The 23,883-nt window shown below is 43.3% G+C and overlaps 1 protein-coding gene across 1 annotated transcript in view; it reads right to left on the minus strand.

Annotated features, from left to right (window-relative positions):
• FASN (fatty acid synthase) overlaps positions 1 to 23,883 on the minus strand; it is a 196,418-nt gene that overhangs the window by 157,146 nt on the left and 15,389 nt on the right. Inside the window, exons 2-8 of the mRNA XM_075349737.1 lie at positions 23,291 to 23,424; positions 14,958 to 15,110; positions 12,959 to 13,132; positions 12,656 to 12,856; positions 8,070 to 8,192; positions 7,068 to 7,183; positions 6,118 to 6,252 (exon numbers count right to left, since the gene is read on the minus strand). Coding sequence (XP_075205852.1) covers positions 6,118 to 6,252; positions 7,068 to 7,183; positions 8,070 to 8,192; positions 12,656 to 12,856; positions 12,959 to 13,132; positions 14,958 to 15,110; positions 23,291 to 23,417 — 1,029 coding nt within the window. The 5' untranslated portion in view covers positions 23,418 to 23,424. The remainder of the gene's footprint in view (positions 1 to 6,117; positions 6,253 to 7,067; positions 7,184 to 8,069; positions 8,193 to 12,655; positions 12,857 to 12,958; positions 13,133 to 14,957; positions 15,111 to 23,290; positions 23,425 to 23,883) is intronic.

The following is a 23,883-nucleotide window of genomic DNA, read 5'->3' on the forward strand; positions in this document are numbered from 1 at the left end:
AGGGAAAGTCGTTCCTTCCCCCGTCCTGGGCAGTGGTCACGACGGATGCGAGCCTATCAGGGTGGGGAGCGGTGTATCTCCACCACAGGGCTCAGGGGATGTGGACTCTGGAAGAGTCCACCCTGCAGATCAATGTTCTGGAAATCAGGGCAATCTATCTTGCCCTGCGAGCCTTCCAGCAATGGCTGGAAGGCAAACAGATTCGGATTCAGTCGGACAATTCCATGGCGGTGGCGTACATCAACCACCAAGGGGGAACACGCAGTCGCCAAGCCTTTCAAGAAGTCCAACGGATTTTGACGTGGGTGGAAAACAGAGCGTCCACCATATCCGCAGTTCACATACCAGGCGTGGAAAACTGGGAAGCAGACTTTCTCAGTCGCCAGGGCATGGACGCAGGAGAATGGTCCCTTCACCCGGACGTGTTTCAGCAGATCTGTTGCCGCTGGGGGACGCCGGACGTCGATCTGATGGCGTCACGACACAACAACAAGGTCCCAGTTTTCATGGCACGGTCTCACGATCACCGAGCACTGGCGGCAGACGCCTTGGTTCAGGATTGGTCGCAATTCCGACTCCCCTATGTGTTCCCACCTCTAGCATTGTTACCCAGAGTTCTCCGGAAAATCAGGTCCGACTGCCATCGAGCCATACTCGTCGCTCCAGATTGGCCAAGAAGGTCGTGGTACCCGGATCTGTGGCATCTCACGGTAGGCCAACCGTGGACACTACCAGACCGTCCAGATTTGCTGTCTCAAGGGCCGTTTTTCCATCTGAATTCTGCGGCCCTGAACCTGACTGTGTGGCCATTGAGTCCTGGATCCTAGCGGCCTCAGGTTTATCTCATGAGGTTGTTGCCACAATGAGACAGGCTAGAAAACCTTCCTCAGCTAAGATCTATCACAGAACGTGGAAGATATTCTTAGCGTGGTGCGTGGCTCAAGGGTTTTCTCCCTGGCCATTTGCATTGCCAACTTTTCTTTCTTTCCTGCAGTCTGGGTTGGAAAAAGGCTTGTCGCTTAGCTCTCTTAAGGGTCAAGTCTCCGCGCTATCCGTATTCTTTCAGAAGCGCTTGGCACAGCTTTCTAAAGTACGCACTTTTCTCCAAGGAGTTTGTCATATCGTTCCTCCTTACAGACGGCCATTGGAACCCTGGGATCTGAACAAGGTTCTCATTGCTCTCCAGAAGCCGCCTTTCGAGCCTTTGAAAGAGGTTCCCCTTTCTCGGCTTTCACAAAAGGTAGTTTTTCTTGTGGCGGTCACGTCTCTTCGAAGAGTGTCCGAGCTAGCGGCGTTATCTTGCAAATCTCCCTTCCTGGTGTTTCACCAAGACAAGGTAGTACTGCGTCCAATTCCAGAGTTTTCTCCCAAGGTGGTTTCTTCCTTTCATCTCAATCAGGATATCACTTTACCATCTTTGTGTCCGCATCCAGTTCACCAATTTGAAAAGGGTTTACATCTGTTGGACCTGGTGAGAGCACTCAGGATTTACATTTCTCGCACGGCGGCTCTACGCCGTTCTGATGCGCTCTTTGTCCTAGTCGCTGGTCAGCATAAGGGATCGCAAGCTTCCAAATCCACCCTGGCGCGGTGGATCAAGGAACCAATTCTTCACACATACCGTTCTGCTGGGCTTCCGATTCCATCTGGACTGAAGGCCCATTCTACCAGAGCCGTGGGTGCGTCCTGGGCATTGCGGCATCAGGCTACGGCTCAGCAAGTGTGCCAGGCGGCTACCTGGTCGAGTCTGCACACGTTTACCAAACACTATCAAGTGCATACCTACGCTTCGGCAGATGCCAGCCTAGGTAGACAGGTCCTTCAGGCGGCGGTGGCCCACCTGTAGGAAGAGGCTGTCTGACAGCCCGTTCATGTGGTATCTTTTTACCCACCCAGGGACTGCTTTTGGACGTCCCACTGTCTGGGTCTCCCAATTAGGAGCGAAAAAGAAGAAGGGAATTTTGTTTACTTACCGTAAATTCCTTTTCTTCTAGCTCCAATTGGGAGACCCAGCACCCGCCCTATTTGTTCTTAGGGTTTCGTTTTTCGGGTGCACATGTTGTTCATGTTGTTTCTTAAGTTCTCCGATCATGTTATCGGATTGAATTTGTTTTTGAAACTGTTATTGGCTTTCCTCCTTCTTGCTTTGGTACTAAAACTGAGGAATCTGTACTCCTACGGGAGGGTGTATAGCCAGAAGGGGAGGGGCCTTACACTTTTAAGTGTAGTTCTTTGTGCGGCCTCCAGAGGGCAGTAGCTATACACCACTGTCTGGGTCTCCCAATTGGAGCTAGAAGAAAAGGAATTTACGGTAAGTAAACAAAATTCCCTTCGTTCACATTTCTATTTATTTTTTAAAAAAAACATTCTTACTTTGAAACTTTTATTTCACACTTGCCTAACCTGTTTTTTATAGTAATAGCAGGAAATAATTTGCACGGTAACTACAAAGCTGTGTGAGGTCATTGTGTATTATAATAGACAGGATGATTTTGCACTAATTTGAAAGAAATGATTTTAAACCGGTTTAGTGAGCTGAAAAGATATAATAGGACTTATTATTTTACTTTCATAAGTCCAGACATGGACAACATGTTAGGTCTTAGAGATTTACATGTAGCCAACATGTCCGTGTAATATTATTGTATATTATCGTCATTTGAGCAAAGTACACGATTGTGAGTAAGGCTGCTTTCACACTACGTTTTTTTAGCATGCATCATAAACGTTTTTTTGCTGCAAAAGTGGATCCTGTTTGTGCAAAGAAAAACACATGCAAACGCATGTGTTATTTTGCAGGATCCTGTCACTTTAAGTTTATGGGCAGGCATTGGAGTCATGTGATCGGGAGTGAGGGGAACTGAACGTGAAAGACTGGGAGCCGACAGGTGATAGCTACGGAGGCTCGTAACAAAGGTACACATCGGGTAACTTGCTTGGATACCCGATATTTACCTTGGTTACGAGCTTCTGCAGCTGCTAGGAGCAGGGCTGCCTGCTCCCTGCACACGTAACCAAGGTAAACATCGGGTAACTAAGCCCGCAGTTACCCGATATTTACCTTGGTTACGAGCGTCCTCTGCTCTCAGGCGGGGGAGAGAGGAGAGAGAGGGAGGGGAAGAGAGGGAGGGGGAGAGAGAGACTGATCACGCGAGGCTGGTTTCTGGGCATGCTCAGTAGAGCAAGCAGGATCCTGTCTATCAGCATGCCAGCGTTCACATGCGTTTGCGTGCAGTATAGTCAGGATCCAGCAATTTGCAGTATTTGGACGCAGCTCAAAAAACGGTACAAGTTTTTGAAAAAAGTTAAAAAACTGCAAGTCGCTGGATCCTTACTATAACGCACGCAAACGCATGTGAACGCATGTTAACGCGAGTCCATTGCAAATGCATTGAAATGAAAACGCATTTGCACTGGATCCATTTTTGCATTAAAAAACGTTCATGACACATTTTAAAAAAACGTAGTGTGAAAGCCGCCTTAGTGACCACCTCTTATATCACTAATGACTTTGGTCTCTACTCAATTTCTCCTGTTTTAGAATAGGACACAACATACCTATACAAGAACACAAAGGATTGTATGTGTGGAAAAAAATTACTGAAAATAGAGCGAAGCTGGGGAAATAAATCCCCTGGAGCTCCCACAGCCAAGTACCTTGTGTTTTATAATCCACAGAGAGAATACAAGATGCTATAAATGGAATTTATTCTTCTACCATTGGTCCTATTAATCAGGGAATATAATTTCCCATGGCTTCTTCTTCTTCTCTATTATTCGATCACACACAATAACAAAGGAAAACTTGAAAGAACATTATATAAACCTACTCTTATATATAATGATTGTGCCACCACAGTATTAAACTATGATGTCCCATATTTCAGCTACTTTCAATACAGAGGCAAATATAACCAAACTTGGACAATTTGGCTCTCAAAGTCATTTTTCTTAAACCAACCATCCAGCAATTCATCATCACTTATAGAGGACCTTTCAACAAATTTTTCATGTTGAAATGGACAAATGATGTAATTGTGGCTGCAAAGCAGAAAAAAAAATTATTATAGTTTTTTTTTTTATTTTACCTCTGTTGTAATCAAACGTATTTAGCACCTAAACAGTTAATATTTCTTAAGTCCAAGTGGGTATTACCAGAGAGATTTAACTGGGGGCGTGTACTTCTTCCTCTCTCTGATACTGACCAATCATGAGCTGGCAGTAATACTGGGGAAATAAGAACACACCCCCACAATAGCATTGACAAAAAGTCTGGTCTCCTCACTGCAGAGTGATGATAAGTGCTGGGGCACAGCAGAGCTGAGTGTTATTAACAGCTTTCAGTTCTCATCTCTGGCATTCAGTTTGGGGGAGGAGCCTCATTACAAACACTTCTGGTAGCTTTCCTCTCATAGTTCTTCCAGCAATGCCAATTATATTAAGGCATACACACACATGGGGAAAAATAACACGCAGCAACTATAACTGAGTGTGTGAGACATAATGACATAGTCTGGTCACTTTACTGTAGAGTGATTACATGTGTCAGAGCACAGCAGACCTAAGTGTGATTAACAGCTTTCACCTCCAGCAGTCTGTGTGGGTGATGGGGCAGCACTGCAGAGTTGGCAGCACTACACATGCATTAGCAATGTTATGTATGGTGTATTTGGACCTGCCACTAAAGATCAGTTAGACAAAACAATCACTGATCTGGAGGAGACCAGACAGAGAAAACACTGCCGGCAGCCAGCCAAGGTGCTCAACACAGTGAAATCCTAGGTGCATTGCCACCTGGGTAGTATGCAAATCAAAAAAGGTCCATGGAGCCTCTGTTAGGAGTCTCAACAGAAAATAGCCAGATATCCCTTCGGGAAGGACCTAGCCAAGAAGTGGCTCTTTTTAGGAGACCACCATAACCACCATATTAAGGGCCCTTTTAGTCAATATCTGGAGGGATATCTGCCTATTTTCTGTGTTTCTGTGTTGAGACTCCTAACAGAGGCTCCACGGACCTTTTTTGATTTGCATACTAAAGATCATTTGGAAGAGTCTTTAGAAGTGCTTGAAATGAGATTCAGCTTCTGAAGCACTGCCCCACCCCCCCACACTAACTGCTGGCGATGAAAAGTGAAAGCTGTTAGTTAATCACACTTAGGATTACTGTAGTCCAGCACATGTCATCACAGTGCAGGGAGGAGAGCGGACTGTTAAGATGACTCATACTAAGCCTTTTCTAACACTATTATGAAGTCATGTTCTTCTTTTCACAGTGTGTTGCTAGCTGCTTATTACTGGTCAGTGTCATACAAAGAAAAGTATACGCCTACAGTAAAATCTCTCTAGTAGTGCCCACTTGGACTGTTTTGCTGCAGAATACTTTGATTGCTAGCAGCTGCACAACGGAGAGCCGAAATAAAAACAAAACATTTCAAAATGAAAAAAATTCAAAAAATTCAAATCTGCAAGACTGATATTTGGTCACAATGTTAATGTTCTGCCCAATCTGACTGGACTGACGCAGAGAAACTGGATCTTTGTTTTTATATTTTATACCACTGGATTAAGACAGTCAGCTATACTTGGTAAACCTTTGTATTTTTCAACCTTATCAACTCTACAACTATGAAGGAATTGTGAGGTCATCGTACCTGTCTTCTCATTAATTAAATGGGTGTTCGCGAGTTTGGAAGTTATTCCATATATGTAGGATAGGAGAACGGTCAGACCCCCAAGGATCCAAGAACCTGAACTGTGAATAGTACAAGTCGATCAAGTGCACAGCCGCTGCAGTCATTCTTATAGGAGCGCTGAAGACCACGTAAGCACTGTGCTTAGCTATTTCTGGCACTCCTAAGAATGAATGGAGTGGCAGTGTACATCGACCACCACTCTATGTACATGGAGCTCTTCAGAGCCCCGGTTCTTGGAATCACTGAGGGCCCAAGTAGTCAGACCCCCAGCAATCTGGAAGTTATTCCTTATCACGTGGATAGGGGATAACTTCCACACCTGAGAATACTTCTTTACTGAACAAACAGTCCTCTTTAAAAGTGGGCCCACACTGTCTTCTACTAAACTATACTCATATTAGTAAAGATGTGCTTCTTATCTCACCTTAAACAATGCAGCAAGACCAGAGGCAGGTTCCGGATGTCCCATATTTGACTTGGTTGAGCCAAGTAACAATGGTTCTCTTTCTGACTTGCAGAAAACACTCACAATCCCATTTACTTCTTGGGGATCTCCAACCTACAGGAAAAAAAGATAACGCATCTTTATAATCTAGCAAAGTATTCCTATATTGATACCTCCTGGGCTTCTACATATGAGAAGCAGTAGAAAGACAAGAGCTTTTAATATTGTAGTAGGGAGCTCAGATTGAGTGACGTCAAATGAAAATAATTTTAATTGTTTATAATGTTCTGTATATTTCTATCTGGAAAACATCCAATGTGGTCTTTAATATGGGTTTGGACTGCAGGTCCTGGGGTGACACCTTGCAATAGATACTGGGGCACACGCAGGGTTTTAATGCTGAAAATTGCAACAAAACCATGATAAAATTACAATTGTGTGCAGGACCTTTTACTGTTGAGGGACCTGCAGAGATAAGGTCACGTGACCATTACACGTGCCACTGGTCGATCCAGCGCTCCACAAGAGGGGAACATGAACAGTCCTGAGTGTTTGGTAGTATTTATTTATGAGGTCTAGAGACAATATTTTTTTTAAGGCGTTTGTATTTAGGTGTCTGGATTTATGTAAGGTGTCTACTCAATCAATATACTTTCCTTTTTAGACCACAAGCACGTTTTTTTTAGTGATTGTGTTTTATCTGCATTTTTCACAGGGCATGTATCCATGAATGCGTCTGTCAAAACAATCTCCTAGCACTCAGATGCCATAAGTGTATCACTGTCATGATAATCACGATGGAAGCTACATGATAATCACGATGGAAGCTACAATCAGGGATCTCGACACTCCTGCATAGTATATCTTTGGAAAAAAATAGATCAACCCTATAATTATTTTTCCACAGTGCTCTTTGAATGTCCTGCTACCTTGGTGCCTGTGCCATGGGCCTCCACATATTCCACCTCACTGGTCGGGATTCCAGCCTCGTGGTACAAAGTGTTCAGCAACTGCTGCTGCACTTCACCGGATGGGAAGGTCACTCCTGTTGGCAGAAAACAGAGGAGTCGTTTGAACATTTTAAAAACCAGAAAAGATAGTTCCATGGAATACAGATGAGGTGCAAGCCATTCGCTCTCAGCTGTACAATGAGTACATTTACACTAATGCCGCTACCCCCCTTCCTTTCTGGTTTCTATTAATTAGACAACATGAGCGTAAGGGCGGCGTCACACGGGACGATATATATCGTGCGATCGCATGAGTGATCGCATCCGCCCCCGTCGTTTGTGCGTCACGGGCAGTTTGTTGCCCGTGGCGCACAAAGTCGTATACCCCCATCACACGTACTTACCTGCCGAACGACCTCGCTGTGCGTGGCGAACATCCTCTTCCTGAAGGGGGTGGGATGTTCGGCGTCACAGCGACGTCACACAGCGGCCGCCCAATAGAAGCGGAGGGGCGGAGATGAGCGGGACGTAACATCCCGCCCACCTCCTTCCTTCCTCATTGCCGGCGGCCGCAGGTAAGCTGTGTTCGTCGTTCCTGGGGTGTCACACGTAGCGATGTGTGCTGCCACGGGAACGATGAACAACCAGCACGCAGAAGGAGGAACGACTTTATGAAAATGAACGACATGTCAACGAGCAACGATAAGGTGAGTATTTTTGCTCGTTCACAGTCGTTCGTAGCTGTCACACGCTACGATATTTCAAACTATGCCGGATGTGCGTCACGGAATCTGTGACCCCGACAACATATCGCCCGATATATCGTAGCGTGTGACGCCGGCCTTAGTCTTGTTTCACAGGTTCTAAATGCACTTCGAAGGATGTCTATTTCACAAGCTTCTCGAGCAAAAATAATTTATTACCAATCGATATAGATCATTGGGGTCACAGAAAACAACATCGCCCTCGGTAGAGACATACCTTGCTCTTTATAGCCATCAGTATTGCTCCCAGCATTTACAATGGTAGCATACACTCGTTTTGCCAGAGACTTCTTAGTGACCAGGACAGCGCAAGCAGCTTCTGAACGACAATATCCATTTCCTAAATTACGGACATAAAACAAGCACTAATGACGTCACCTTAAACATCAAGCAGGGTTTCTAATCTCACTAAGCTGTCATTTACTTGTTTCAACTCGAGCTTCTGAAGTATTTAGTTCAATGGGAAATCCTCCTGTAATGTCATGGATATGCCCATTGTTCCTTGCACTAAATTATTAGTATTAAACAGCCTTCAGCTCAATCTCGAGCCATGGCGACTAGATGTATGAACGCTCTGTAGAAAGATTGATTTTGTGTAAGCCTAGATAAGTCCATGAGGGTCTTCTCTGCCATTTTTTTGATAGTATCAAGACATTGGGCTACTAGTCTTGTTCTTCACCTTGTTCCTTCTTTTTTTCCGACCATAATGTCCTTTTCCAGTGATTGCTCTCTTCGTATGATGTGTCCAAGCTATGCAAGTCGTAGCCTGGTGATCCTTGCTTCGAGTGACATGTCTAGCTTGATTTGTTTGTTCTTCTTTCCATCCATGGTATTGATAACATCCTTCTCGGGCACCGCATTTCAAAGGTGTTGATTCTTCTTCTGTCTTCTTTCTTTATCGTCCAGATTTTGCATCCATATGTTACTACAGAGAAGACCAGACTATGTACAAGCCATGTCTTCATCGCCACTGAAATGTTCCTCGATTTGAAGACCTTGTCCGGTCACTTCATTGTTTATTTGACCAATTGCCCTATTGATGTCTAGTGTTGTCGCTGCATTTTGATTGATCACAGATTCGAGTAGGTTGAAGTCCTTTACAACTTCCAGTGCGTCGACGTTCATCTCAAATGTGTCCTGGTCATACCTGGCAGTAGTCAATATGTTTGACTTCTTTGTATTGAGTAGTAGTCCCATGTTCGAGCTTTCCATCCATAAGTCCTTCATTCCAGCTACGCTTGATGCTATCAATGTTGGATCGTTTACGTCTTGCACTAAATATTTTGCTTAAAGAGTAACTACACTTTTTTTGACCATCACTAAAAGTGAATAAACTTTGCACATCATTTTATTAGAAAATGTATCTTCATTCATGTAAAAAAAACTGCATGTGCCTTCTCCAATTGAATTGATATAAGAATGTCCTCATTTGGAGTACAGTGAAAGGGTCAGCCCTGTGTCTCAATAACTCTAGGGATAAGGCTAGGGCTGCACAGTGATGTGTGTCGTGTGCCATTAATTCTCAGAAAAGTGGCACGACTAAAAGTTGTCTGCAACTTGCTCTTGTGTAATTATTTTACAGCTGTTATTATGCTGTACATAAAACAAAAAAGTTACAGACATGTCACACATGACTTCCATTGATGTCTATGGCAAGTGAGACTTGCAACAGAAAATCCAACATATTTGGAAACATTTGCAACTCTGTATCGCCGTATGTCACAGATCCCGACTTAACACCACAAGAAATCATTACATTCAATGTTGCAATGTATCACTGCCATTTCAGTGTCGCATCACACATGTGGCCGTGTAGCCGTACCCTAAGCAATCTGAGGAGACAGATGCTGACCCCGTCACAGTCAGCATCAGTGCTCCAAACGAGTGCGTACATCATAGTATCATAGTATCATAGTTTTTAAGGTTGAAGGGAGACTCTAAGTCCATCTAGTTCAACCCGTAGCCTAACATGTTGATCCAGAGGAAGGCAAAAAAAAAAACAATGTGGCAAACAAGTTCCAATGGGGAAAAATTTCCTTCCTGACTCCACATCCGGCAATCAGACTAGGTCCCTGGATCAATACCCTGTCATAAAATCTAATATACATAACTGGTAATATTAAATTTTTCAAGAAAGGCATCCAGGCTCTGCTTAAATGTTAGTAGTGAATCACTCATTACAACATCATGCGGCAGAGCGTTCCATAGTCTCACTGCTCGTACAGTAAAGAATCCTCGTCTGTGATTATGATTAAACCTTCTTTCCTCAAGACGTAGCGGATGCCCCCGTGTTCCAGTCGCAGGCCTAGGTGTAAAAAGATCTTTGGAAAGGTCTCTGTACTGTCCCCTCATATATTTATACATTGTGATTAGATCCCCCCTAAGCCTTCGTTTTTCCAAACTAAATAACCCCAAGTTTAATAACCTGTCTTGGTATTGCAGCCCACCCATTCCTCTAATAATCTTGGTCGCTCTTCTCTGCACCCTCTCCAGTTCAGCTATGTCCTTCTTATATATCGGTGACCAGAATTGTACACAGTATTCTAAGTGCGGTCGCACTAGTGACTTGTACAGAGGTAGAACTATATTTTTTTCATAAATACTTATACCTCTTTTAATACATCCCATTATTTTATTAGCCCTGGCAGCAGCTGCCTGACACTGTCCACTAAAGTGAAGTTTAGCATCCACCCATACACCCAAGTCTTTTTCTGTGTCTGTTTTACCCAGTGTTCTACAATTAAGTACATAATCATAAATGTTATTTCCTCTACCCAAGTGCATGACCTTACATTTATCTACATTAAACTGCAATTGCCACTTCTCAGCCCAATCCTCCAATTTACATAAATCTCCCTGTAATATAAAATTATCCTCCTCTGTATTGATTACCCTGCAGAGTTTAGTATCATCTGCAAATATTGAAATTCTACTCCGCATGCCCCCAACAAGGTCATTTATAAATATGTTGAAAAGAAGCGGGCCCAATACTGACCCCTGTGGTACCCCACTATGAACTGAGACCCAGTCCGAGTACGTACCATTAATAACCACCCTTTGTTTCCTATCACTGAGCCAGTTTTTAACCCAGTTACACATATTTTCCCCTATCCCCATTATTCTCATTTTATGTACCAACCTTTTGTGTGGCACCGTATCAAAAGCTTTTGAAAAGTCCATATACACAACATCCACTGCATTTCCCTGGTCCAGACTTGAACTTACCTCTTCATAGAAGCTGATCAAATTTGTTTGACAGGATCGATCCCTCATAAACCCATGTTGATACTCTGTCATAAGGTTATTTTTCTTGAGATACTCCAGTATAGCATCTCTCAAGAAACCCTCAAGGATTTTACCAACCGTAGAGGTTAAACTTACCGGCCTATAATTTCCCGGCTCAGTTTTTGTCCCCTTTTTGAATATTGGCACCACATTTGCTATGCGCCAGTCCTGCGGTACCGACCCTGTTATTAAGGAATCTGAGAAGATTAAAAATAATGGTCTATCTATCACAGAACTCAATTCCTGTAGTACTCTGAGGTGTATGCCATCCGGGCCCGGAGATTTGTCAACCTTAGTGATTTCGAGGCGGCGGCGTACTTCCTGCTGGGTTAAGCAGGTAATATTCAAGGGTGAATTTATGGTATCACTGGTCATGTCATCTGCCATGGCATTTTCTTGTATAAAAACCGTAGAAAAAAAGTCATTCAGCAGGTTGGCTTTACCCTCATCCCCTTCCACCATTTCACCAAGACTATTTTTAAGGGGGCCAACACTATCGCTTTTCAGTTTTTTACTGTTTATGTAGTATATGCAATGCAATGTATATCAATGCAGCTGAAGGCAGGCAAATAGACTGGGGAATAGCCAAGGTTTGGAAGCCATGTACAAACAATTTGTTTACAGGAATGAAGACAAATCCCCAATAAAGTAGTTTGTGAAGTTTAATGACTATCCAAGATGGACAAAATTATTTAAAAAATGATAGTTTAGTTACCCATTAAGCACGTAGCTTCAATCTTTCAGGAGATTACATTGTTTTTGGTCTCTGACTATGTCAGAAGACTTCCATTATACAGAACAGGTGTATGTATCATAGCTAAGTGTGCCCAATATATAATATACAACTACTTTTCTAAAAAAGTTGAGATGCTGTGTAAATTGTTAATAAAATAAAAATGCAATGACTTGGAAATCTTTTACAGCCATATTTTATTGACGAGAGAACACAGATCAGAAGTTAAAAGTTTGATATTTTCCATTTCATTCGAAAAAATAAACTCATTTAGAAGTTGATGGTGAAATGGAGAAATGTGTAACTTTCACCTTCTGCTCTGAGTTCTGTTGTGAGTAAAACATGGCTCTAGGAGTTTCCCAAATCATTGCATTCTTGTTTTCTTTATATTTTCCACATCCCTACTTTTAGGGAATTGGTGTTGTACAAATGAAAGGACATTGATAATTTTTAGGGATGATCGAATACCTCAAATATTCGCCGAATAGGTCGCCGCTATTCGACTATTCGCGAATATTCGATTCGCAATGTAAGTCTATGGGAAACCCGAATAACAACTATTCTGAACTATTCAGGCTTCCCATAGACTTACATTACGCATCGAATATTCGCATAGCGGCGACCTATTCGTCGGATATTCGCGAAGCCCAATATTTGAGGTATTCGATCATCCCTTATAATTTTCCATTCAAGGTTACTGTAAGGCAAGGCAATGTGATTGTTGTACTCAAGACCCATTGTGGATCGTAACGACTAGTCTAATGAGGCAGTCACAATTCACTTACCTGAGGCATCAAAAGACTTGCATGTTCCATCCGGACTCAGCATGCCCAGTTTCATGAATTGCACTGATGTGTTGGGTTTGAGCAACAAATTGACTCCACCTACGACTGCAGCATCGCATTGGCCGTGGTAGATCGCCTTGTATGCATTTTCTAAAGCCAATAAACTGGATGAGCAAGCAGTGTCTATAGCCAAACTGGGCCCTGAGAAAAGTAAAACATATGTGTAAGATATCTGAACAAAACCAATCATTGTAAATAAATAATTCACTTCTGTGGTACAGTCACTAGATGGTCGAGCCTCACCTTTAAGATCAAAAAAGTATGATATACGGTTAGCAAACATGGCACGTTGGCATCCAGTCATACTGTATCCAAGCAATTCTTCTGGATCCCGGCTGAAGGCCTCTCCTGCTTCAGACCCACTGACACCTATCCAGACACCGGTGTTTGTGCCACGTAGATCTGATGGGTTCATCCCTGAATAAACAGAAGTATTGTAACAATGTGACGCAAAAGTATATTTTTTAGGCTTAAAATAAAAAAGTGCAATACACTTTCCAAAAACTTCAAGAGTGAATGAAGAAGATCCATTACTGAGCCAATGATGGCACACAGCATCGGCTCAGCGATAGTAGAATACCAGTGATGGCATATCAGCTACTACGTGGTTCTGGGAGGGGCAGAATAACTGAGATTGCCCCCATCACTATATATTTCACAAATAACGGCCATAGAATAGCCAAATGTTAAACTACCCTTCTCTTTTACCTGGAGAATCTCAACAAGCTCTCCATATACTTTACTTTCTAAAATACATCACTACAGAACAAATGTAATATATGTACCGTATTTTTCGGACTATAAGACGCATTTTTTCCCCCCAAATGTTGGGGGAAAGTGGGGGGTGCGTCTTATGGTTTGAATGTGGCTGCGGGGAATGAGGGTGCTGCGGTGGAGCGGGTCATCGGCGGCACGAGCAGGCTGTAGCAGCCTGCCGTGACCACGTGGGCCTGCTCATTTTATATGCACGCCCATCCTCCGGCCCATCACTCAGCGCTGAAGGTGACTGACAGGTGGGTGGGGTTATAGGCGGGGGGGATCAGTGGGGGGTGCGCGCATAATTAGCAGCCGGCCCGCATGGTCACCACTGGCAACTACAGCCTGGAGTGATCATGTGCGGCTGTATTCACTGCCCTCCGTACATCATTATCAGCGCGGGGTGCAGTGAATCAGTGTACTCACCCATCACCGTGTGTGGAGCCGTTCCCCTGCAGCATCGCGATCTCCTCCTGTCTGTGCCGGTCAGCTGATCTGTGTAGAGAGCGGTGAGCACAGCGATGACGTCATCGCTGTGCGCGTTGCTAGTGTCCACACAGATCAGCTGACCAGCACAGACAGGAAGACATCGCGAAGCTGCAGACAACGGTGACGACTCCACTCAACGGCGCTGCAGCTGAGACAAGAGAGGAAGATGATCGGTGCTGGAGGGAGTGAGGAAGGGAGAGTGTAAACGTTTAGTTTTTTTTCTGTGCCATAGGATACAGGCCATATACCAGGATGGGGGTATTTTATGAGCAGGATGGGGGTATATTATGAGCAGGATGGGGGTATATTATGAGCAGGATGGGGGTATATTAAGAGCAGGATGGGGGTATATGAGCAGGATGGATGGGGGTATATGAGCAGGATGGGGGTATATAGCAGGATGGATGGGGGTATATGAGCAGGATGGGGGTATATGAGCAGGATGGAGGGGGTATATGAGCAGGATGGGGGTATATGAGCAGGATGGATGGGGGTATATGAGCAGGATGGATGGGGGTATATGAGCAGGATGGATGGGGGTATATGAGCAGGATGGGGGTATATGAGCAGGATGGAGGGGGGTATATGAGCAGGATGGGGGTATATGAGCAGGATGGATGGGGATATATGAGCAGGATGGATGGGGGTATATGAGCAGGATGGGGGTATATGAGCAGGATCATATACAAGGCAGGAGGATCGTTACCAGAATGGGGTACATTAGTAGAGAATTTGGGGACATTACTCCCATAACAGTGTCAGCAGCAGATCCTCGCCCCATAACCCATAACAGTGTGTCATGACCACATTTTTTGGCTAAAATTTTATTTTCCTATTTTCCTCCAAAACCAGGGTGCGTCTTATAGTCCGAAAAATACAGTATTTAAATCAAAAGAGATGACAATAATTGTCATTGGTAAGGAAAAAGGAGTGGATAGTGGTCACCAATGTTTGAAATACAGAAATGAATGTCTAATGACTTGAAACCTGATCTTACCTCCATCTACTATGGCTTCATAGCAAATTTCTAAAAGTAAGCGTAACTGGGGATCCATGGTATGAGCTTGTTTAGGGTGGACTCCAAAAAAAGAGGCATCAAACTTATTAATTTCTTTGAGTTTTCCATTTCTAGTTGGTAATCCATACAGTCCTAGAAAATGCACATAAAATTATATAATGAGATATAGAACAATTATATAAGCCCCTCACTTTATCTTTACCAAGTATAGAAGAGAGAAATTGATAAATGAATCCCTCCATAGATCACAGATCCGATACGCAACATGTTCTTTATTACAACTTTATGGAACACCACCGACATTATTCATTAGTGGGGCCACCGACATTATTCATTAGTGGAGTCACAGATTACTAATTAGTGGGGCCACCAACATTATTCATTAGTGGAGTCACAGAGATTACTAATTAGTGGAGCCACCGACATTATTCATTAGTGGAGCCACCGACATTATTCATTAGTGGAGCCACCGACATTATTCATTAGTGGAGCCACCGACATTATTCATTAGTGGAGCCACCGACATTATTCATTAGTGGAGTCACAGATTACTAATTAGTGGGGCCACCGACATTATTCATTAGTGGAGTCACAGAGATTACTAATTAGTGGAGCCACCGACATTATTCATTAGTGGAGTCACAGAGATTACTAATTAGTGGAGCCACCGACATTATTCATTAGTGGAGTCACAGAGATTACTAATTAGTGGAGCCACCGACATTATTCATTAGTGGACCCACCGACATTATTCATTAGTGGAGCCACCGACATTATTCATTAGTGGAGTCACAGAGATTACTAATTAGTGGAGCCACCGACATTATTCATTAGTGGAGCCACAGACATTATTCATTAGTGGAGCCACCGACATTATTCATTAGTGGAGTCACAGAGATTACTAATTAGTGGAGCCACCGACATTATTCATTAGTGGAGCCACAGACATTATTCATTAGTGGAGCCACCGACATTATTCATTAGTGGAGCCACAGACATTATTCATTAGTGGAGCCACCGACATTATTCATTAGTGGAGCCACAGACATTATTCATTAGTGGAGCCACCGACATTATTCATTAGTGGAATCACAGAGATTACTAATTAGTGGAGCCACAGACATTATTGATTAGTGGAGTCACAGAGATTACTAATTAGTGGAGCCACCGACATTATTCATTAGTGGAGCCACCGACATTATTCATTAGTGGAGCCACCGACATTATTCATTAGTGGAGTCACAGAGATTATTAATTAGTGGAGCCACCGACATTATTCATTAGTGGAGCCACCGACATTATTCATTAGTGGAGCCACCGACATTATTCATTAGTGGAGCCACCGACATTATTCATTAGTGGAGTCACAGATTACTAATTAGTGGGGCCACCGACATTATTCATTAGTGGAGTCACAGAGATTACTAATTAGTGGAGCCACCGACATTATTCATTAGTGGAGCCACCGACATTATTCATTAGTGGAGCCACCGACATTATTCATTAGTGGAGTCACAGAGATTACTAATTAGTGGAGCCACCGACATTATTCATTAGTGGAGCCACCGACATTATTCATTAGTGGAGCCACCGACATTATTCATTAGTAGAGCCACCGACATTATTCATTAGTGGAGTCACAGATTACTAATTAGTGGGGCCACCGACATTATTCATTAGTGGAGTCACAGAGATTACTAATTAGTGGAGCCACCGACATTATTCATTAGTGGAGTCACAGAGATTACTAATTAGTGGAGCCACCGACATTATTCATTAGTGGACCCACCGACATTATTCATTAGTGGAGTCACCGACATTATTCATTAGTGGAGTCACAGAGATTACTAATTAGTGGAGCCACCGACATTATTCATTAGTGGAGCCACCGACATTATTCATTAGTGGAGCCACCGACATTATTCATTAGTGGAGCCACCGACATTATTCATTAGTGGAGTCACAGATTACTAATTAGTGGGGCCACCGACATTATTCATTAGTGGAGTCACAGAGATTACTAATTAGTGGAGCCACCGACATTATTCATTAGTGGAGTCACAGAGATTACTAATTAGTGGAGCCACCGAGATTATTCATTAGTGGAGTCACAGAGATTACTAATTAGTGGAGCCACCGACATTATTCATTAGTGGACCCACCGACATTATTCATTAGTGGAGCCACCGACATTATTCATTAGTGGAGTCACAGAGATTACTAATTAGTGGAGCCACCGACATTATTCATTAGTGGAGCCACCGACATTATTCATTAGTGGAGCCACCGACATTATTCATTAGTGGAGTCACAGAGATTACTAATTAGTGGAGCCACCGACATTATTCATTAGTGGAGCCACAGACATTATTCATTAGTGGAGCCACCGACATTATTCATTAGTGGAGCCACAGACATTATTCATTAGTGGAGCCACCGACATTATTCATTAGTGGAGCCACAGACATTATTCATTAGTGGAGCCACCGACATTATTCATTAGTGGAATCACAGAGATTACTAATTAGTGGAGCCACCGACATTATTCATTAGTGGAGCCACCGACATTATTCATTAGTGGAGCCACCGACATTATTCATTAGTAGAGCCACCGACATTATTCATTAGTGGAGTCACAGATTACTAATTAGTGGGGCCACCGACATTATTCATTAGTGGAGTCACAGAGATTACTAATTAGTGGAGCCACCGACATTATTCATTAGTGGAGTCACAGAGATTACTAATTAGTGGAGCCACCGACATTATTCATTAGTGGACCCACCGACATTATTCATTAGTGGAGTCACCGACATTATTCATTAGTGGAGTCACAGAGATTACTAATTAGTGGAGCCACCGACATTATTCATTAGTGGAGCCACCGACATTATTCATTAGTGGAGCCACCGACATTATTCATTAGTGGAGCCACCGACATTATTCATTAGTGGAGTCACAGATTACTAATTAGTGGGGCCACCGACATTATTCATTAGTGGAGTCACAGAGATTACTAATTAGTGGAGCCACCGAGATTATTCATTAGTGGAGTCACAGAGATTACTAATTAGTGGAGACACCGACATTATTCATTAGTGGACCCACCGACATTATTCATTAGTGGAGCCACCGACATTATTCATTAGTGGAGTCACAGAGATTACTAATTAGTGGAGCCACCGACATTATTCATTAGTGGAGCCACCGACATTATTCATTAGTGGAGCCACCGACATTATTCATTAGTGGAGTCACAGAGATTACTAATTAGTGGAGCCACCGACATTATTCATTAGTGGAGCCACAGACATTATTCATTAGTGGAGCCACCGACATTATTCATTAGTGGAGCCACAGACATTATTCATTAGTGGAGCCACCGACATTATTCATTAGTGGAGCCACAGACATTATTCATTAGTGGAGCCACCGACATTATTCATTAGTGGAATCACAGAGATTACTAATTAGTTGAGCCACAGACATTATTGATTAGTGGAGTCACAGAGATTACTAATTAGTGGAGCCACCGACATTATTCATTAGTGGAGTCACAGAGATTACTAATTAGTGGAGCCACCGACATTATTCATTAGTGGAGTCACAGAGATTACTAATTAGTGGAGCCACCGACATTATTCATTAGTGGAGCCACCGACATTATTCATTAGTGGAGCCACCGACATTATTCATTAGTGGAGTCACAGAGATTACTAATTAGTGGAGCCACCGACATTATTCATTAGTGGAGCCACCGACATTATTCATTAGTGGAGCCACCGACATTATTCATTAGTGGAGTCACAGAGATTACTAATTAGTGGAGCCACCGACATTATTCATTAGTGGAGCCACAGACATTATTCTTTAGTGGAGCCACCGACATTATTCATTAGTGGAGCCACAGACATTATTCATTAGTGGAGCCACCGACATTATTCATTAGTGGAGCCACAGACATTATTCATTAGTGGAGCCACCGATATTATTCATTAGTGGAATCACAGAGATTACTAATTAGTGGAGCCACAGACATTATTGATTAGTGGAGTCACAGAGATTACTAATTAGTAGAGCCACAGACATTATTCATTAGTGGAGCCACAAACCTTATCACTTAGTAGAGCCCCAGATATCAGTTAGTGGAGCCACTGACATTATTCATTAGTGGAGCCACCAACATTATTCATTAGTGGAGCCACCGACATTATTCATTAGTGGAGCCACCGACATTATTCATTAGTGGAGCCACAGACATTATTCATTAGTGGAGCCACTGATATTATCACTTAGTGGAGCCACAAACATTATCACTTAGTGGAGCCACAGATATCAGTTAGCAAAGCCACCAACATTATTCATTAGTGGAGTCACCGACATTATTCATTAGTGGAGTCACAGAGATTACTAATTAGTGGAGCCACCGACATTATTCATTAGTGGAGCCACCGACATTATTCATTAGTGGAGCCACCGACATTATTCATTAGTGGAGCCACCGACATTATTCATTAGTGGAGTCACAGATTACTAATTAGTGGGGCCACCGACATTATTCATTAGTGGAGTCACAGAGATTACTAATTAGTGGAGCCACCGACATTATTCATTAGTGGAGTCACAGAGATTACTAATTAGTGGAGCCACCGAGATTATTCATTAGTGGAGTCACAGAGATTACTAATTAGTGGAGCCACCGACATTATTCATTAGTGGACCCACCGACATTATTCATTAGTGGAGCCACCGACATTATTCATTAGTGGAGTCACAGAGATTACTAATTAGTGGAGCCACCGACATTATTCATTAGTGGAGCCACCGACATTATTCATTAGTGGAGCCACCGACATTATTCATTAGTGGAGTCACAGAGATTACTAATTAGTGGAGCCACCGACATTATTCATTAGTGGAGCCACAGACATTATTCATTAGTGGAGCCACCGACATTATTCATTAGTGGAGCCACAGACATTATTCATTAGTGGAGGCACCGACATTATTCATTAGTGGAGCCACAGACATTATTCATTAGTGGAGCCACCGACATTATTCATTAGTGGAATCACAGAGATTACTAATTAGTGGAGCCACAGACATTATTGATTAGTGGAGTCACAGAGATTACTAATTAGTGGAGCCACCGACATTATTCATTAGTGGAGTCACAGAGATTACTAATTAGTGGAGCCACCGACATTATTCATTAGTGGAGTCACAGAGATTACTAATTAGTGGAGCCACCGACATTATTCATTAGTGGAGCCACCGACATTATTCATTAGTGGAGCCACCGACATTATTCATTAGTAGAGTCACAGAGATTACTAATTAGTGGAGCCACCGACATTATTCATTAGTGGAGCCACCGACATTATTCATTAGTGGAGCCACCGACATTATTCATTAGTGGAATCACAGAGATTACTAATTAGTGGAGCCACCGACATTATTCATTAGTGGAGCCACAGACATTATTCTTTAGTGGAGCCACCGACATTATTCATTAGTGGAGCCACAGACATTATTCATTAGTGGAGCCACCGACATTATTCATTAGTGGAGCCACAGACATTATTCATTAGTGGAGCCACCGATATTATTCATTAGTGGAATCACAGAGATTACTAATTAGTGGAGCCACAGACATTATTGATTAGTGGAGTCACAGAGATTACTAATTAGTAGAGCCACAGACATTATTCATTAGTGGAGCCACAAACCTTATCACTTAGTAGAGCCCCAGATATCAGTTAGTGGAGCCACTGACATTATTCATTAGTGGAGCCACCAACATTATTCATTAGTGGAGCCACCGACATTATTCATTAGTGGAGCCACAGACATTATTCATTAGTGGAGCCACTGATATTATCACTTAGTGGAGCCACAAACATTATCACTTAGTGGAGCCACAGATATCAGTTAGCAAAGCCACCAACATTATTCATTAGTGGAGCCACCGACATTATTCATTAGTAGAGCCACCGACATTATTCATTAGTGGAGCCACAGACATTATTCATTAGTGGAGCCACAGACATTATTCATTAGTGGAGCCACAGATATTATCACTTAGTGAAGCCCCAGATATCAGTTAGTGGAGCCACCGACATTATTCATTAGTGGAGTCACAGAGATTACTAATTAGTGGAGCGACCGACATTATACATTAGTGGAGCCACAGACATTATTCATTAGTGGAGCCACCGACATTATTCATTAGTGGAATCACAGAGATTACTAATTAGTGGAGCCACAGACATTATTGATTAGTGGAGTCACAGAGATTACTAATTAGTAGAGCCACAGACATTATTCATTAGTGGAGCCACTGATATTATTCATTAGTGGAGCCACACAGATTATTAATTAGTGGAGCCACATATATCAGTTAGCAAAGCCACCAACATTATTCATTAGTGGAGCCACTGACATTATTCATTAGTGGAGCCACAGACATTATTCATTAGTGGAGCCACAGATATTATCACTTAGTGGAGCCACAGACATTATTCATTAGTGGAGACACAGATATTATCACTTAGTGAAGCCCCAGATATCAGTTAGTGGAGCCACCAAAATTATTCATTTTTGGAGCCACCGACATTATTCATTAGTGGAGCCATAGACATTATTCATTAGTGGAGCCATAGACATTATTCATCAGTGGAGCCGCAGATATTATCACTTAGTGGAGCCACAAACATTATCACTAAAGGCCGCTTTACACGCTGCGATATCGGTACCGATATCGCTAGCGTGGGTACCCGCCCCCATCTGTTGTGCGACACGGGCAAATCGCTGCCCATGCCACATAACATCGCCGAGACCCGTCACACTACTTACCTGCCCGGCGACGCCGCTGTGACCAGCGAACCGCCTCCTTTCTAAGGGGGCGGTTGTTCAGCGTCATAGCGACGTCACTGAATCGCCGCCCAATAGAAGCGGAGGGGCGGAGATGAGCGGGACGTAACATCCCGCCCACCTCCTTCCTTCGCATCGTGGCCGGGAGGCAGGTAAGGAGAGGTTCCTCGTTCCTGCGGTGTCACACAGAGCGATTTGTGCTGCCGCAGGAACGAGGAACAACTTCGTTACTGCGGCAGTAACGATATTTGAGAATGGACCCCCATGTCACCGATGAGCGATTTTGCACATTTTTGCGACGATGCAAAATCGCTCATAGGTGTCACACGCAACGGCATCCCTAATGTGGCCAGATGTGCGTCACAAATTCCGTGAACCCAACGACTTCGCATTAGCGATGTTGTAGCGTGTAAAGCCCCTTTTAGTGGAGCCCCAGATATCAGTTAGTGGAGCCACCGACATTATTCATTACTGGAGCCACAGAGATTACTAATTAGTGGAGCCACAGATATTATCACTTAGTGGAGTCACAGAAATTATTAATTAGTGGAGCCACAGACATTATTCATTAGTGGAGCCACAAACATTATCACTTAGGGGGGCTTTGCACACTACGACATCGCATGTGCGATGTCGGTGGGGTCAAATTGAAAATGACGTACTTTCGGCATAGCATGCGACATCGTAGTGTGTAAAGGCTCGATGATACGATTAACGAGCGCAAAAGCGTCGTAATCGTATCATCAGTGCAGCGTCGGTGTAATCCATGATTACGCTGACGCGACGGCCCGATGTTGTTCCTCGTTCCTGCGGCAGCACACATCGCTGTGTGTGAAGCCGCAGGAGCGAGGAACATCTCCTACCGGCGTCACTGCGGCTTCCGTAGGATATGCGGAAGGAAGGAGGTGGGCGGGATGTTTACATCCCGCTTATCTCCGCCCCTCCACTCCTATTGGCCGCCTGCCGTGTGACGTCGCAGTGACGCCATACGACCCGCCACCTTAATAAGGAGGCGGGTCGCCGGCCAGAGCGACGGTCGCAGGACAGGTGAGTCCATGTGAAGCTGCCGTAGCGATAATGTTCGTTACGGCAGTTATCACAAGGATATCGCCGCTGCGACGGGGGCGGGGACTATCGCGCTAGGCATCGCAGCATCGGCCTGCGATGTCGCAGCGTGCAAAGTGCCCCTTAGTGTAGCCCCAGATATCAGTTAGTGGAGCCACCGACATTATTCATTATTGGAGCCACCGACATTATTCATTAGTGGAGCCACTGATATTATTAATTTGTGGAGCCACAGATATTACCACTTATTAATTACCACTTAGTGATAATTAATTAGTGGAGACACTGGCATTACTTAGTGGAGCTACAGACATTATTCATTAGTGGAGCTACAGACATTATTCATTAGTGGAGTCACCGACATTATCAGATACCTGGTTTCCATCTTCTGTCATCTTCTGTTACCATGTCCACTCCTCCTATAAGGTTTTCCCAGAATTCCTGCAGATTGTCTGATTCCGGGAGCCTTCCCGCTATTCCAGCTATGACAATGTCCTCCATATTTATTCTGTTGAGAAAAAGACAAAAAGTCAATTTTGAAATCTAGAATTTAGGTCCTTTAGGTTCCTCCATTGCAGCACTGTATATTCCTTATTAGTTTCTAATAAATCAGAAATTGGTTTGTCCATTTCACAACGTCAGGACCAACACAGGAGGTGGCCAGCCTGGACCAGAGCTTATGCTCAGATGTTACTGGAGCCTATGTGGTCAAGAATCAGATAATCACTAGTTTACCACTTGGTTATTCATTATTATATCAATATTCCTTGTCCATGGTGCTCTGTTTGATACTTCATATTTCCATATAGACTTACAGTATATCACAAAAATGAGTACACCCCTCACATATTTTATTATATCATTTGATGGGATAACACTGAGGATATGACACTGATACAATGTAAAGTAGTCCGTGTACAGCTTCTATATGTGCTTCTTCACACGTCTATGATTATGGTACTTATGA

This window comes from Anomaloglossus baeobatrachus, chromosome 5 (assembly GCF_048569485.1).
Source record: "Anomaloglossus baeobatrachus isolate aAnoBae1 chromosome 5, aAnoBae1.hap1, whole genome shotgun sequence".
In the NCBI taxonomy this organism is placed as follows: Eukaryota; Metazoa; Chordata; class Amphibia; order Anura; family Aromobatidae; genus Anomaloglossus; species Anomaloglossus baeobatrachus.